This window comes from Astyanax mexicanus, chromosome 12 (assembly GCF_023375975.1).
Source record: "Astyanax mexicanus isolate ESR-SI-001 chromosome 12, AstMex3_surface, whole genome shotgun sequence".
NCBI classification, from domain to species: Eukaryota; Metazoa; Chordata; class Actinopteri; order Characiformes; family Acestrorhamphidae; genus Astyanax; species Astyanax mexicanus.
This window is the reverse complement of record NC_064419.1, coordinates 9,958,655-9,976,377: the sequence shown is the minus strand read 5'-3', so window position 1 is coordinate 9,976,377 and position 17,723 is coordinate 9,958,655. Positions and strand designations below refer to the sequence as shown.

The following is a 17,723-nucleotide window of genomic DNA, read 5'->3' as shown; positions in this document are numbered from 1 at the left end:
CCCTTTCTGAGGCGCAGCCAAGAATGACTCAAAACAGAGCTATTTTTGTTTCTTCTTTAGTTAGGAAAAAAATGAAATTAATGTAGAAACAAGCCAGGTTTTGCATTTGGATACCCCTCCCCCGTCCCCTTTAACCTTAAAGCTAAAACTGAAATAAAACAGCAAGGAAATTCCCCGTCCCCCCGCCCCCCTCCCCCGGAACAGGATTGCAGTTGCAGTAACGCACAGTAACATGAAGTGCACAAATGGGTGACGTTTCCTTGATTCTATTAAAGCTGAAAAATCAAAGTTTTGTTTTTACATCCATATTTGTTCTAATTAGTTCTCTCTTTTGGGGGGATATGGATGCAAAACAAGTTGTAACATGAGAGGAGCGTCAGCATGGGGAGAGAGCGAGAGAGACAGAGTGAGAGACAGAGAGATAGAGAGAGGCTCATGGTGGTCAACTGATTCCCCATGAGAAGGGTGGCTAAGACCAGTGTTCCCACTGCAGGTACAAGTGGCCAAAATCCAATATTTTTTTTTTTTTCCATGATGTGTGAAAGATTTGCTGTGTGTTTGTTGCAGTGCGAACAGAATCTGATGTTTGGAATTCCAATGTGGTACTGAAACCAGAAATCACAAATGATATGTGAAGATCAGATTTCACGCAACTATTACTGTATTACTGTAATCTAAATGCAGATTTCTAGGCCTGGGATTAGAATCTTTTGTTAATAAAGGACAAACACGGGTAGTGTAAATAAACAAACACTAGCGCAAGGAGAAATCAAACAGGTATGAGATGATAAATACTTTTTCCAAAAAACCAAGGCAAAAACTTGAACAGGGCAACATTTCGAAAATCTGCTAGAAACCTTCTTCAAATGGACTGACTTTTACATTTAAAACAAGCAAAGAAATTCACCTTTTTATTGACTCTTTTCTGTAAAGTTGTTAAGTGTCAGTTGCTTATGCACCAAGTTTAAACTAGAGAGGGAGAAAGCGGTATGCTCTGATACACACTGATTTTAACATGAAATAATGTGTCTATTAATCTGTGTTGGCGCTGAATGAGTGAACTGGGCAAGGCATTGTTCTTGTTTTCATGCAGGTCAGTTAAAGAGCATGATCTGTTCACACGAATGTCAGATCCAGGCCAGATGACTAAAGACAAAACATTTTTTAATTAAAAATCAAATTTGGACCACTTTTACCTGCAGTCTGAACACAGACCAAGAGGCCAAGCGATACGATACAGCGCAGAGACATACCTTACGCCTTTAGCTCTTTTTTTGTTCTTTTTTTCCCTTTTTTTACACGCAGTGTTGTGATCAAGGCACAGGGATCTTCTACAAGTTTTTTCTTCAATAAAGTACAAAATAATACATTTTACAGTCTGTACAAGAATAATAGTCCAGCAGTAAAATAGAGGGGGGAGAGGGAGAGAAGGAAAGAGAGAGAAAGCAGGAGAGTGAGAGAAAGAGAGAGAGAGAAACAGCCAGAGAGAGAAGAGGGGCGAGGGACAGATAGAGAGAAAGAGAGTGAGACAGAAAAAGGAAGAGAGAAGGACTGGAGGAAAGGAAAAGGAGGGCTGGGAGGATGACAAGAGACCCAAAAGAAATATGGCAGAAGGGAGCAGTGTTCCATTGGCAAGAGTCTTCTTTCCCTCTTTTACTAGAATTATTTTTTTCCAGAGGCGAGAGTGCTGTCAATCAAATTATTTGCATTAAATTAGATGATCAAAGAAGGGAGTGGGAGGGGGGCACGGAGTGGAGAGCTGTGATCATTCTGACATTTTTTAAGTTCATCTTTCCAAAAGCACCTAAACAAGTCACGTGACAAGGTCATGTCTCAATTGTCCCTCGTTCACTGCAGTCTATCCTGCTCTCTCACAACTCGGTGAGAAACCATCAGTCTCTGTAAGAGAGGAGGTGAACAGATCAGCCAATCAGAGGCAACCAAAGCAGATCCAGCCATTCAGAAACAGCCAGGCACAGTCATGTGATACAGGACCAGGGTCATCACAAATCAGCCGTCAACAGTACTGCCGGGGGTTTAGCTGTGTGTATGTATATCTCTGTGTGTGTTTGTGTTGGTGTGTGTGTGTGTGTATGCAATTTGGCACACACCCTGATCAAAGGGCGAGCTAATACGAGAAGTAAAAATGAGAGAAATGTGAGCTATGTTTTTGCAGATGTATCATTTTATGATGTCAGGTTGAGCTATTGTGGCTATGTCTGTCTGTGCGTGTTGCATCTACTTGTGCACACGATCGTATGAATTAACTTAGTCTCAAGGTCCGTTCGCGTGCAGTCTTAAAACGGGGCTGCTGCGTCAAATGGATGCTGCATCATTTATTTTTTATTTATATTTTTGTTTGTTTTTGGTCCCCTGACAGCATGGTTCTCCTGGGCAACAGTGTACATGTGTGTGTGTGTGTGTGTGTGTGTTTATGTTTGTCTGTATAAGGGGCCCAGCATAAGAGCAGGTCAGCAGGTAATGAGTGAGTCACATCCTCTCCTTTCAGACCATCAGCTCTTAGGCAATCCATCACTCGCAACCTCCTTCAATCACAAGAGCTTCTAAAGTCTGTCGCTCAGGATCCTCCAATTACAAAAGCTCATACTGGCGGAGGTGCATCCTCTGGATGATGTCTCGACAGTCGTTGAAGACGCGGCGGATATTCTCTGTGTCTACTGCACAGGTGAAGTGTGGGTAACAGTAGTGCCGGCCGTCTCCGCTCGCTGTGCTGATCCTCTGTTACAACAAATCACATAAAACACAGCAGAGACATGAGGGGAAAAAGTCGGTTTCATTAAATTTAAATTTCAGGCTGCAAACTGCTACAACACAGCACAGATCACCAGCTCATTTAACCTCATCCCAGTGTTCACTTTAAAAAGAATGGCTAGGCTAAAAAAATAAATAAAAATAAAATCAAGTTAATATAACTTCTCTAATATGACCTCCAGATGCATTCGATCAGCCAAGACATGTCATATCTAGAGTTGTAAGGTATGAGATTTTCATGGTATGAGATAAATATCACTGCATCACGTAAGCACCCTAACGCATTAATAGAATTAAAATGTAATGAAACAATATCATACATAATTAAACCAAACAAACAAAAAAACACTAATATCGCACTGTACATGCACCCTGTTTGAAGTAAAGAAACTGCATTAAAATGTTTAGTATATAGTTATGTAAGTCTCATCATGGAAAAAGTACTTAAAAAGTGCTTAAAGCGCTCAATAAAAGACCTCTGTAGAATAGATTACATTATTATTAGGATTGTAGGTGTAATTTTTAGTGCTGTAGTTGGGTTGTGGTAAAGCTCTTTTGTTTGCTGCTAACTTACTAAATGATCCTTAATTTACATCTAGGAGCTCTTGTGAGCTGTGAGTAGAGTTGCAACCCATCCCATAAAATATGTAATTGTTCTTTATTTGGTTGTGTCCTGTTTTAAACCAATTTGTTTTGTATTTCAATAAATGCATAATCGATTTCCTATTACTAAAATACCTAGTTTAAAAATGTTTGCAGAGCTTTGTGTATTTTCTGCCAAAATGTTTGTTTCTATATAAAAAGAGATCAATTTATATTTTGACGCCACAGGAGGCCTGAGGTGGTCCTTGCCCAGAGGAGTTGTGGTGGGCGTCCCTTACTTTAATTTCTAAAAGATGGCAACCCTACCTGCGAGATACACGCCCAACTAGGCCTGGACAATAATTCGATATCGGTATTTATCGCGATAAGAAATGTTTCAGTAACGGTGATATCATTTTTGTGGTATATCGATATGTATTATTTACAGATCTGTCACGGACATGCGATTTACTGGCGTCAGCTCGCCGCACAGCTGAACACAATCAGCTTCCGTAGCTGGACTATCTCTGTGCGTGATGACGTAATCACATAGGCACGTAGCCAGATAGGCTAGGCTAGGCTAGGCTCGGGTCCGCTACGCATCTAAAATGCCTCGCGCTGGAGCCAAACGGAGCCGGCACGAGCGGATCCAAGGTTAAGGTAGGCTCGGTTTGCATCTGAAATGTTCCGCGCTGGAGTGGAACGGAAAGGAACCGAGCCTAGCCTAGCCTCGGGTCCGCCTACGTGTTCGCTCGGTCCGCCTACGGGTCCGCTCGGTCCGCCTCTGGTTCGCTCGGTCCGCCCACGGGTCCGCTCGGTCAGCGGCCAGTTGCGGGTCCTCTTTGTCAGCCGCGGGTCCTCTTGCCTCCCAGCGCGGGACATTTTTGATGCAAAATGAATGCCCCTGCCGCTTCCACAAGTGATTAATTGAAGGAGGGAGGTCTAATTCAGTGGTGAGGATTTGGTTCGACTCTCGAAGGTCTGCTAAACTTCAGTTTGCTGCAAATTGTGCCGGAGAGTGGAGCCGACCAGCAGCGGTAACGTTAAAACATCTAATCTGTTCCACCACCTCAATCAGTTCCACTACATACAATCTTTTCCTTATACTGGCTGAAGCACTTTTATAGCTTATGTTGTAAGTTATTTAAGTTATTTAAAGTTTATGAATCCTTTAGGTTTGTTTATTTGACGGGGATATCATGTTCCTTTTATGTTCATAAAGAGTTGTATTTTGGCTGAAGCACTTTTGTAGCTTATATTGTAACTAAGTTATTTATAGTTGATAAAGCCTATAGGTTTGTTTATTTGACGGGGAAATTTTGTTGCTTTTATGTGTATAAAGGCTTCTTGTGTTCTTTATCCTAGTTGGAACACTTTTGTTTTGATCTGTTTTTTTACAAAAGAAATTTGTTTACAAAAGACTAAGAAGCTCTGCTTCTATCCTAATTTTAAGTTATTTTTTATTGGTAATAGTTATATTGGCTTATGTTTGATAGGGATGTCATGTTTTTATTTTGCTATATGCAAATAAAATTGAGCATTGATTTATCTTGACTATTGTTTATTTCTTAAGTATTATAATGTTTTCGTGAAAGGAGGTTTCAAAGACTTAAATTAAGTAGACAGTAGTAGGTACTAGGGGTGTGCCATATCATATATCACGATATTATACTCTGAAATATCGTGCCACATCACTCATCCCTAATTATCACATCAGGGTACTAATTTTTTTGCTGTTTTAAGCAAAAGAAAAACTCACACATTTCTAATTTCCTATTAAATATTTACTAGAGACAGATTATATCTGTAAAGTGTCATTTATTTTACTTTAATACTGGATATATGGAGATATTTGGAGTGCATTATTATTATTAGTATCATGTAATTCTCAATTATTGACTTCTGTTATAAATCTGCTAAAATTATTGTTTTTTTTTTAATATCTTAAAGGTGTGCAATATCATATCGTATACAATAATAAAAAAGTTTTTTGTTTTTTTGTCATATCGCCAAGAGTATCGTTATCGCGATAATACCATGAAATATTGTGATATTATTTTAGGGCCATATCGCCCACCCCTAGTAGGTACGTATTTCCATTGCAGGGATTCTTAGCAGTTTTCTGAGGCCTTCTAAGTATTTATATCGATATCGGAATTATATCGTATCGACCGAAATTAAGGAATATATCGTGATATGAATTTTGGCCATATCGTCCAGCACTACGCCCAACATTTAAATACCAAACATGTCTTGGCTGATCAATCAAACACTTGTAGGTTAACATTCTCACGTATGCCTTGATTGCCTCTTTTTATGTATTGTTTAATACATAAAGCAGAAAAGAATTCTAAAATTCCAGTCATGTGAGCTGATATTTTTAAGCCATTTATTTTAGACATTAAGACAAATTAAAAAAAATGAGATTGTTTTCAGATACAAAACATAAAAAATATGAATAATATATTTTTGATTCAGTATACAAACACCGTACTAACAAAAGCACATTGAAGTAATTGAACAGTAAAACAGTACATAGACTTCTAAAGGGTTAATATCCGCTCACCAAGAATTCATCCCGGATAAAGTACTTTGCCCTTGTGACTCGTGGATCCTCTCCTGCCTCAGGGGATGCTGCAGAAAGAGGTAAGAGTTGTTATAAAGAACATTCGACAATTTGCGGCCTGGGAAGGAATACCACAGTTTATATATCTATATAAATGTTTTTATATATGATATTTTTTTTTATTAAGTCTGAGCTAATAAAAATTCTTTGCAAAATGTGTGAGTGTGATTGATTTATTTATTTTGGCTTAAAAAATATGAGTAATATGAATAATATTAGACTTCAATAATTACTTCCAACCTCTTGCTTGCATTTTTTTTTTATGAAAACCTATTTACTTAAGTCCTGCACTGTTACTAGCATACAGCTCTGCTTATACAGTATCTATGCAGGCTCAGCCACAGGGTGGAGCCATTTCTCCCCTTCTGCACTATTAATGCCCATCACCGTCAAGTCCTCAGACATTTCCATTTACTGAGAAATAGTAAATAAATGATGCTCCTGATGCTGGGATGTTTTTATTATTATTAGAATATTTTCAAAGAGTGCTAAGAGGGGCTCTCGCCTGTTATATGTTGTGTACTGCACTTGATTTATAGTAATTAAAAAAAAATAATAATTCTTTATTAAAAGGGAGGTTGAACTAAACAAACAGTCAAGAAAAGTCTTGTCCATTCAAATCAAATACAGATTTACACTTGGAAGTGAGAGTTTCCCTCTATTGGACATGCTTGTATACGCAAGTGTGGGCAAGCCCTTGTCTTCCCGATATTTATTAATTGTGACTTCTTTAAAAGAGCTCTCTTCAACAATTAATAGCAAACTAAAGATTTTCAGTTGAAATAAATAATTCAGGTTCTTACAAAATCCTTTGTAAAGATGATCAAATTATTTACAGATGAAATGGTGCTTATAATATTAGACATCTTTCCCAGACTCATTTACATTCTGAAGGGCTCATGAAAGCCCTTTGGATCCACTGATTTTGATCAACTCACTTCAACAATCTAGAACAAACCAAACTAAATGTATTAAGGCTCATTTTAGATATTTTGGGAAGCAATAAATGAACAATTCATGTGTACATATTACAATAGTGTGGGTATAGAATAGTATGATATTGTGCTAATGTGCCTCACCGTCATCTGGTGTGGTGTAGCGAGCAAACTCCGGAAAATATTCCTCAATTTTCGACTTTCCTGCCAAGACCTTCTCAGCTAAGAGGTCTTGCTTATTCAGGAAGAGAATTACAGAGATAGTTCGCAACCATCTGAGGAGAAAGAGTAGAGAGAAGAAACAAACACAGTAAGTTAACCTAAAGATCAATAACCAAAGAAAAATTATCTACAGCCACTGTGTGTAAAGCTTAACACATTTGCATTTTTACCTGTTGTTCCAGATGTTTTTGAAGAGATTAAGTGCTTCTTGTAAGCGGTTGGTTTGATTGTCTTCTCGAATGACCATGTTATAGCTACTGCTGGCCACCACAAAGATGATGGCAGTTACATCTGAAAGCATACACAAACAGAAAGCATATGAAAAATTGAAGGAGAAAGAACAAGAACTAGCTATAAAAGGTTATAATATTGTTTTTGGTTGTTTGGATTTTATAGTTCTTACTGAAGTCCAATTTATACTTCTGAGTCAAACCTACGCCATACCCTACGTACATACTACCACGTAGCCTGATGCTCTCCTCCCCATTAATCTAACTACGCATTGTGTGATGCGGACAGCAGCAGCAGTGATTGGTCCACTGGGCTGTTTATACTTGGATTTTTGTGTTTGTGGGAATGTGTAAACACGGACAGCTGCATAGGGCGCTCGCTAGAGCTACGCAAAATGTCATTATGAGGCTGATTTAAACCAGACATTTTTTTTTATAAGTAGTGTTTACACTAAGCTTTATTAAAACTTTTTCAGGCTGTTTAAATGAGCGAAATTTGCTCAAAATAATGTTAATTAACAACGCAACACAGAAGAAGCATAGACCTGATATTTAAGAAAAATGTTTATTATGAACAGCTACACGCAGAGCTGCAAGTCAAATGCGGATTAGTAAAGGAGTTCACGTTTGAGCCCCAGAGCTGCGTGATTATAACATTGTAACTTTTATTTAAAACACAGTTTGATTTGTTCCTTTGTTATATTATGATTATCACAGCATAGCTTTATATAAAAAAAATATAGCATTAAAAAGCCCGACCCGGCCCGGGGAATGTGGTGGGAAGTCTCGGCAGCAGAGAATCTAAGCTCTAGCGCTTGTACAGACAGATTTTGTGTGTGAATCAGTAGTGTGTGCAATGTATTATTTACCATTAAAACACTGGATCCACTTCCTCCGCTCATCTCTCTGGCCACCCACATCAAACATGCTAAGGGCAGAAACAGGCATTTTACACATGGTATTACACAGAGTTTTTTAATTTTTTTATTACACAGCATTTATAATTTAAACATTACTAATCAACTTACAAAGAGGATCTATTTTTAAAGTACTGAACGATAATAAAACATTGGGGGCATGTTGGCAATCCATAACAATTTGAAAAATGCAGCACAACCTGTTTAGGATCTATAGGTTGCCATTCCACAAGTTTCTAGCCTACACCTGTTGACAACCAAAAATGTGCTTTTTTTCCCCCCTTGCACAGACTTTATTCCTTTAGACACCTTCACTACAAACTACAACACTGCATTTAGGCCTCTGAGTAAAAGTAGCATCAGCACTGCTAACATGTAGCCACCACAAAAATCGGTCATAGCTATGTGATGCTTGTTTTTTGAAAAATAAAAATAAAAAGATTACAGTACACAAATGTAGAAAGAGCAAAAAAATATAGCTCAAGCTAATATTTCAATTAAATACAGTGACTAAACATATATGTTAACTTCATTTTACGGTCAGGACGGTATCACACAGTTACTCATTTTTATTATCCTCCCTTTCTTTAAACTATACCGCTAACAGCGCTAATGATGTACACTGCTACCGACATGAGATAAATTAGCCTGACTACAGCAGTCAACTGTGATAAATAACAGTAGCAATCAGATAACTTTGATTGCTGATAACCTGATAAAACTTTACATCCTTATAGTTAATGTTAAACCAATAGGCTACAGTAGGTGTTCTGGTGTTATCATTAATTTATCCAATTCCCACACAGAACTTCATTATAATCCTCCACCACATGATCTTAATGACATCTACTTTGTGTTCGTTTTTAATTTATTTATATTAAGTCACATGACTTCTTATCACTCCTCTACTAAAGACACTCACCAATCAACAGCCTCTCTTACAATTTCTCTTTATACATGCGATCTAATTCCATCATTACTACAGCTTGTGATCAGTATAGTCTCAGCAACGATGGATGAACATCTACACTCTGCTCTGCCTCTGTTAGAAGTCAGATATGATCACTTCACTACTTACTGGAAATTCACTTTGTCCACTTGGAATCGTGTTTCAAATATACCAGAGGTGAGAACTCTGCATCTGAGAAGGTCCTACAGAAAAGAAACATAAATAATTAGAAAACAAGCATCTGCTGGCTACACTAAAATATTACAGTTTCTGTATTAGCCACAGACGTAAAAAGCTTGAATATAAGCGATCAACCCACCTGGTCAGATGGTGTGTAATCACTCTGCTGAACCATGTCTATTTTGTCTAAAAAGCTAGAAAACAGAAAAATCAGATAGAAATTAGATATGCAAATCATTTTAATGTATAATGATAATAAATCATATATAAATAATAGTGTAAATAATAAAATCAACAGCAAAAAAAAAAACCAAAAAAAAAAAACCAGATAAATAGGTTCCTTTTAAACAGCAAAATAACAGTAAGGAAAAATTGTACATGCCTGTGCGATAATAACTGGTTGTTCAGTAAATTAACAGAAATTACATATTTAAGGCATTTCCTTTATTTATTTGAAACAAAAATATTAAAATCACCAGTGCAAATGTCAAACAGTGCACGTATGTTTAAACCATTTGTCCTAGCAGATTTGTAAGTAAAAAAAATAAATGTATAAATAAAATAGGGGTGTCAATGTTAAAACGTGCGCTGTTAATTTGTAATCAGTAGCGCATTACTATTTTTTTAATGCAAGTTAATTAAGGCACCAAGTTTGACTCCTACTTCTGCCATAATCTGCCCCGCCTCCGCCCAAAGTACTGATCTATTTTCTGTCTGAACGACTGAACGACGTGCTCATACGGTGTCCAGCAGTAACACTCCGGTTCAGACTTCCAGCTCCGACCCGGTTAGAGTTCTCTCTCTCTCTTACTCATACACGCACGCGCACCCACGCGCACACACCCCCACCCATGCGTGAGCGCATACACACACACACCAGCACCACACACCCGCACAGCACTGCTCCTCATCTCGGATATTTTTTAAACATTCAAATTAAATTCGCATTCAGAAATCCTCACAACCAATTTTACACTTTAATTTATCATGCATTCTTTATTCCAGCACCCTATGTTGATTTTATCTCCCCTCAAACATACAAGTATATTCTATTATTTTAATTGTCACCACTAATATACATATAATTGCATTTTACATTTCTTACATTCATTCTTTTATTTACATTTAAACATCCACTGTAATAATTTACGTCTGAAGAAAAACAAGTGCGATTAATCGCAGTTAATCACAGAATTTTGTTGTGATTAATCGGATTCAATTTTTTAATCGATTGACACCACTAGTAAAAAAAGAAAAAGAAAAATTTAATTATATTCATATTAGTGTTATCAATCACAAAATTATTAAATTATTATTTTTTCTAAATTATGGTATGTTCCTGTATGTTTGGGAGGGGGACAGTAATAATAGTGTAGTGAGGTTTAGTTCTGGCAGACTACAGCCTTTTCACTAATATTGTAATATTTCTGGTTAAATAGAGAGAAAGAGAGAGAGCAATCCTTCAGCACAGCAACCATGAGCTGCAGTTTGGAGGAAAATAAAGTGTGGATGAAAGTAGCGGATGGCGACAACATAGTGAAATGCGAGATCCAACAAGGAGGTCAAGCAGCATACATGTTGGCAGGTTAGAACCTAAAAAGCACCTCTAGTAACTTTAGCCCAAATAACACAAAAATAAAATACAAAAATAAAATCTAGCTACATGTACATATTTATATCCAAAGTCCCAAGTCCTAGGTGGACATTAAGATAATACCCATGTTGGTATGTGAAGTAACAAATGAAAACAACGACAATGTGTTCACAGACGAGGTACTCACTACTGTGCGCAGTCGATCAGCTGATACTCATTGGAGCGCTCATAACAGGCCTTCACTCCTTCGTCTTGCCACAGAGTCTTTGCATGCTCATAAAACTCCTGGGGGGGAGAGAGAAAGACAAAGAGAGAGAATAAATGAATAGAAAGAAAGTGAGAGAGATATTGTCCATTAAGAATCTCTTCTGTGATTAAAGCTTAGTCGATTCTGTTTGTGTGTCTGTGATTAAGGACAAATTCATGCTCAATATTTAGCTACAGCATGATGGACATCAGCCCCAAGTGCAAGAACAAAATCGCATCCATCTTGGGACACACACAGCCCCAAGTGCAAGAACACACACACACACACACACACACACACACACACACACACACACACACACACACACACACACACACACACACACAAACACACAAACACACAAACACACACACACACACACACAAAGTACTAAACTTTGTTAAATCAAGATAGCAAATCAAAATACACTTAGTCACGCACATATACACACAAAACAAATTCATATTATCTGGGCCAGGATAACGCCCTCTCTCCCTGATAAAGCAGGCCTGGGCCCCTGATCATGTGTCTAGGAGACAGAGGACTCCTTTATGGGCGGTCACATGCCATCTCTACACTAGCCCCATGCTGCACTGATTCCAGCTTGTTGTACCACTCTTTACACAGGGCACTGCCCGTCGGCACCTGCATCAATGACACACACAGTCTCCTTGTTTCTTTTTCTCCCACTGATCCAACAGAACTTTTATATAAAAGTTTATTTTCTGACTGCTACCAAAAAAAGACGACAGTTCTCCAACACACTGTGTGAAAAACAGATCAAGACTGTATCAGTCATTGTCACACAAACGGATTTTCATACACTAAATCGTGTAATTAAAAAAATAAAGCTTACAGATTTACAAATTAACTTTTTATTGATTCTAAAAGTCACTTACAATGTACTTACAAGTCTAAAATGAGGTTAATTATGAAGTTCAGGTCACACATATCACAACCAGGAGCTTGAGTGGAAGATCCACAATGCACTAATTTCTGCTTTGAATTGAACTCAATAAACCTGACTGCAATTCTAAAATAAATGCATATAGCATACATCTAAACAAAGCTGAAACTCTCAATACTGTATCACATCCAGCTGTGTGTTAATGTGTTATAATTTAAATAGTATAAAAACTACTTATATAGAGAAAATTAAAAATTTCCATTTCCTCACTGTAACACAAAGAACTTACATCTTTAAAATAGAACCTAACATGACAAAGACAACTGGAAAAACATTAACTTTTAAATGCAAGTCAATGTTATTTATTGCAATGTAAGTACTTTAGTCATTTTTTTATAAATTCTTAAAATACTAAAAAAAATTACAGTGAAAAAAGACTTTCACTTAAATATAAGGTTCATTACTTCTCCTGTAGATGTCAGTTTTGCATTACATGTCATTTATTTAAAAATGTCGTGGTTTGAAAAGAGTTAGTTTTAGTTAGTATTAACAAGCAGGTAAAAAAGTCTATAATCAACTTAAAACTTAAATGTTTTAAGATCGTAAAATCAAATTATATAATATCTATTATATGTAATTCAATAAACCTGATCTAAATATACTATTGTGCACATTGTTGCTCATTGATACATACTCAGAGCTAAGCCTAGTAAACACAGACATGTTAAGCAACATGCTAGTTCATTGTGTACATGTGCAATTCTGTTGGGGACTGCACACTAACAACTCTGTGACCCAGAGGACTACAGCAGCCTTGAGTATTGCAATGCCTATGAACCCCCCTGTGGCTGTTAATGAGCAGAGGCAAAGGGACCAACTTTTCATTATCCTTTTCACTTTAAATCCCTTAACAGCTCAATTCACACATATGGTTTATCCCAAAGGTGATGGGTAATAACAGCAGAGCTGCGCTGGGTATTGTAGGTCTAAACCGATCCTGTACGACAAGAGTATAGATCAGCAGCTATTAACCACTACTGCAGATTAAATGCACAACAAATATAAAATCAGTTGGGCTGCACTAACCAAGCTATGCATTAACAATGCTTAAATTACAGTAGTAATGAAGAGCAATGATGTCTCTTTTCAAGTAAGAACAAAACCTACATTACTATTTTTATTTTTAGAGATTTATTACAGATACATCAATGGTCTAGACCCACACTTCATACTAGCCAACGAACAACACAAGCACAGAGTCTAATTTCTAAATTGTACACCACCCTTTTTTCATACTTACAGATGTGAATTCAAAGTCCTTCTGATTGATAAAGTTGAGAATGTACTCAATTCGTCGTTGGTTTTCTGGACAGGCAAGTTGGACAGGCGGACTCAGATTACTCATGGCTGTCACTATGGTCTAAAAACAAAAAGAAGAAGAAGAAGAAAAAAAAGAATCATCATCAATAGTTAATGATCACCACTAAACCCATGAAATATTAAATGAACATTAAAGAAATTAAGTAAATTATAGTTAAAATCACACAGAAAAAAGGGACTCCAGCCTTCCAAAACTGCACATTTACAAAGTTACTTGCATTCTATTAAGCATTACTTTATAACATTATCACAAATGACACAGCCAATACAGCTCAACAATTTATACAATTTAAATTCTAGCAAAACATTGAATTCAATGACTGATTGGCTACTGCCCTTACATAAAATATTTGATTTATTCATGTACTAAATGACCATAGCCCTGTTGTCCTGTTGTTTACACATCAAAACACAAAATCCATGCTTCACAATTTACTGACCTCTATGGCCTCTTTTATATTGTTCTTGATGTCTTGAATCTTCTGTTTTTTCTCTCTGTAAAAAAGATTGACATGACTTAATCTTTGTTTAAAAAAAAAAACACACAAATCATGTAGACCAACACCAAAACTCAGGATCCTCCAAAATTCGACTGTCACCGTGAGGAAAGAGCTACATGCACATTTTTAACATGACCTTTATTAAAAGGTCACAGGGTTTGCACACATTTGTGCATGTGGGACAACGGAGGAGCTGAAAATAGAAAGTTTTCACAGGAATCTGACTGACAATTTAAGCAAAATCATGATGTGTCATTTATATTATATATTATGAAATTACAAGTTCACACCATATTTGACTCTGTTTCTGTCTTTTTCAGTGGTCAATGATAAAAGATTAAACAGAAGTCTCTTACTATAGAAGAAAAACATAAGTATTTCAAAAGACATTAAAACAGGTTTGTAGAAAACAAAAGGTAGGAAGGTATCCTAAATGATTATTCTTACTAGTCAGAAGAAGCATCAGATTTATGGAGCACTAAGCCACATTCACACACCCACAGTTTTTAATGTTTCCATGTGTTTTTTTGTGACCATTCTGTTTTGCTTGGGTGTATTATACAATCTACAAGCTTAGAACAGAACTATTTACCTAGCTAAAACAGTAGTGCCCATTCCATCATTAGAGAAATTACACATAAAACATACAAATCAGCTTATAATTAAAACGGCTGGTTGCGTGTGCATTTCATTAGCTTAGCTATCAAGCTAACAAGATTCCACAAGAACATTCCACCAGTAGAGTGGAAAATATCAAATATCAATCGCTTTTTATTAAAATGGCAAGCCATACAGCTATTATTTTGCTGTAGTTTGTGTTTACCACTGGATGCTTATTTACAAGTTAAGCAGAGCTAACTGTAAAACACACATCCCCAAAACACAACGGTATTTGGAATCAAATGCTGTAACCTAGCTGAAAGCTGTAATTTGATATGGATTTATGCTTAAGTTTAATACTGATGGAACGGGTGCTAATATGTTATATAGGTAGCTAAGCTACACTTAGCTAACTGATGGTGGAGAGCACCCTGCAAAACACACATTACCCTCCCCAAGAATGGGGTTGAAATTGCCTATAATTTGTTAGACAGGTGAATAAGGTATGCTAAGCTAATCATCTAGACAGGATTTTAGCATTAACTGTCTTAGGCTCTGATCCCTGGGTTTGGGGGAGATAATCAGCGGAATTCCCCTTGTAGTCTAATGTAGAAATTTAAGCATTTCTTTTGGTAACTGAACATTTGAGAAGGACAGGTGGTGGTTTAGACACAAATGCTTGCATGCATAAACAATGGTCTTGTAAGAGAGGGTACATGGTTAGTAGTTTGTTATCCGACCAGGCAAGGCAAGAAAAAGAAATCAATTTTGGAATGATTTTGCAAATACAACATCTACGCATTGTGTTTATTGAACTAAATAGATATTTTTGAACATAAAAAAGAATAAATAAATACATTAATTGTAAAATATCACATCCTTCAGGCACTGTTATTCTCCATAACATAATATACATACACAAAATAGCCAATATTTTGAAAAATATTTGATTTTTTTTTACGTCTGCAGCTGATCATAAGCGACTGCTCTTAAGTGAGATGCTGCTTCAGACAAAACCAGACTAGCCAAAAAGAAGGCAAACATATGCCATTTGCCACGGACTTCTACACTATAAGCTATACTTTCAGAGCTTTGGTTTAAAATGCATTAAATTTTTGGGCTTCCCTGAACATCTAAACGCAGCTAAGTGAGCAGCTTCCACATCAAGAGTTTGTGTGCACACAAACACACATAACTCTATGCTAACTGCTTTAGCTCTGTGCTAGCTATACGCACACAAAAAGCTTTATAGCTGGTATAAAGCAAATTACTATTGTTGATGTATACATATCCAGTTCTGTGCTAGCTCCCTTAGCTTTGTGCTACCTATACACAAATCCAGTTGTGTGCTAGTTCCTTTCGCTCTGTGCTAGCTATACACACACATCAACTACAAATGCTACACACACTGTGCTAGCAATACACACAATCAGCTCCCCACTACATGCTTTAGCTTTATGCTAACTTTTTTTTTTTAGCTCTGTGCCAAGTGCTTTAGCTCTTTGCTAGTCATACACACAACCAGCTGTGTAGTATACGCTGTAGCTCACAAACACACCTGTGTGATTGCTGCTGTAGCTCTGTGCTAGCTGCTTAGGATGACAATATATTAGGTGAATTTAGGTAATAACTCCACTAAAAAGTGTCGTGGCCAATGAATGTGTAAAATTTCATGACGCATCTTAACGTCGCATCAGGCTACTGTGTAGTAGACTTCAGCTCTTTTTTATTTTTTTAATAGCCCTTAAATAATTATGCCAAATTTAATGATGGTAAAGTTATATCCATAACTGTTATTGAGCTATTTAGAATAAATACATAGGTATGATTTATATATTTTTTATCTATATTGTACAATTGTAAAAACATCAAAAAATACATTTAAAAAAAATCATTAAAAAGTACAAAACAATATTCTGCTCCTGTGAGACGCTGTGGCGATATAAACCACTAAAACAAAAGCAGAGCTTTTTATTTTTTTACGCTGCTACATCAATACTCACTCAGCGTTGAAGCCGTTAACGTGCAGAATCCGCATCTGCTTTACAATAGTGCTCTTCCCAGACTCTCCTGCACCTAGAGAGAGAGAGAGAGAGAGAGAAAGAGAGAGAGAATGAGACTGATGCTTCTCAGAATAAAGCATCATTTTTAAGTACATCACCTTTCATGCACATTCTAATCAAATTCATACCAATGATTTGGATAATCTGAAAACAGTAAAACCTTTATAACAGCTTTGCATAAAGCCACAGTACCACTAAACATCTCCAGTTCTAAATAGGAATGACCACAGCTAGAAGCATAGCCTTGGAAAAAAACCCTCCATTTTGGTGCCATTAGCTAGCTAAAATTAGACAACTCACCACAAATAAAACAATGTAAACAATAATATCAGACAAATTTAGAAAGGCAACAGTGCCGTACACCCAGTCCCAGCATTATAAAGTGTAGGTAACTCTGGCATGGCTGGTGGCAGCGGCGAGCAGTGAGGTGTGGTGTGTGGATCTGCGCTTAGCTGAGGAGCAAACATAGAGCAAAGAGCAGGCTGTCGAACATGCTCACCATAAACAGTAAAACCACAAAGCTAATTATACAGGATGGTTCTATACTGAGTCGTAGAGTAAGTGCAGATATCTGGTGGGGCTGGCGGCAGTGCGGTGATAAGTTAGCAGTGGTGCTAACTTGCGCGAGATAGCCAGCTCGTTTATTGCTACCATAAACAGTAAAATCACAAAAGTAAATCATAATACAATCTCTGTGTATGCAGTCTCTCTTTTATGTGTTTATTTATAGCCAGGGAAGAAATGGTCATGCTTAGACACTGCTAAAATTAGCATTTCCTCCATTTTGGGTACTCGGAGCAGGGCCGCCCATTCAGAGGTCAGCGCAGCCAAAGTGGAAGAGTTACTGGTTGTGGACGTGCATTCGTGAATTCAGATGAAGTTTCACATGTGAAATTTAGCTTTCTGAAGGTTGCTGATGAACAATTGCTCACTTCAGAAAATCAAACTGACATGAAGGCAATTTCACACAAAATAAAAAAGGTAAATACGATTAAAAGCAATCCTTAAGTAGTCATATA

At 37.0% G+C, this 17,723-nt stretch overlaps 1 protein-coding gene across 1 annotated transcript in view; it reads right to left on the bottom strand.

Annotated features, from left to right (window-relative positions):
• Window positions 1–535: 535 nt before the first annotated feature.
• Window positions 536–17,723, bottom strand: part of LOC125806038 (guanine nucleotide-binding protein G(s) subunit alpha) — a 34,057-nt gene continuing 16,869 nt past the window's right edge. Inside the window, exons 2-12 of the mRNA XM_049485508.1 lie at window positions 16,645–16,717; window positions 13,982–14,036; window positions 13,462–13,581; window positions 11,195–11,292; window positions 9,553–9,607; window positions 9,363–9,436; window positions 8,237–8,295; window positions 7,308–7,428; window positions 7,060–7,190; window positions 5,921–5,988; window positions 536–2,739 (exon numbers count right to left, since the gene is read on the bottom strand). Coding sequence (XP_049341465.1) covers window positions 2,593–2,739; window positions 5,921–5,988; window positions 7,060–7,190; window positions 7,308–7,428; window positions 8,237–8,295; window positions 9,363–9,436; window positions 9,553–9,607; window positions 11,195–11,292; window positions 13,462–13,581; window positions 13,982–14,036; window positions 16,645–16,717 — 1,001 coding nt within the window. The 3' untranslated portion in view covers window positions 536–2,592. The remainder of the gene's footprint in view (window positions 2,740–5,920; window positions 5,989–7,059; window positions 7,191–7,307; window positions 7,429–8,236; window positions 8,296–9,362; window positions 9,437–9,552; window positions 9,608–11,194; window positions 11,293–13,461; window positions 13,582–13,981; window positions 14,037–16,644; window positions 16,718–17,723) is intronic.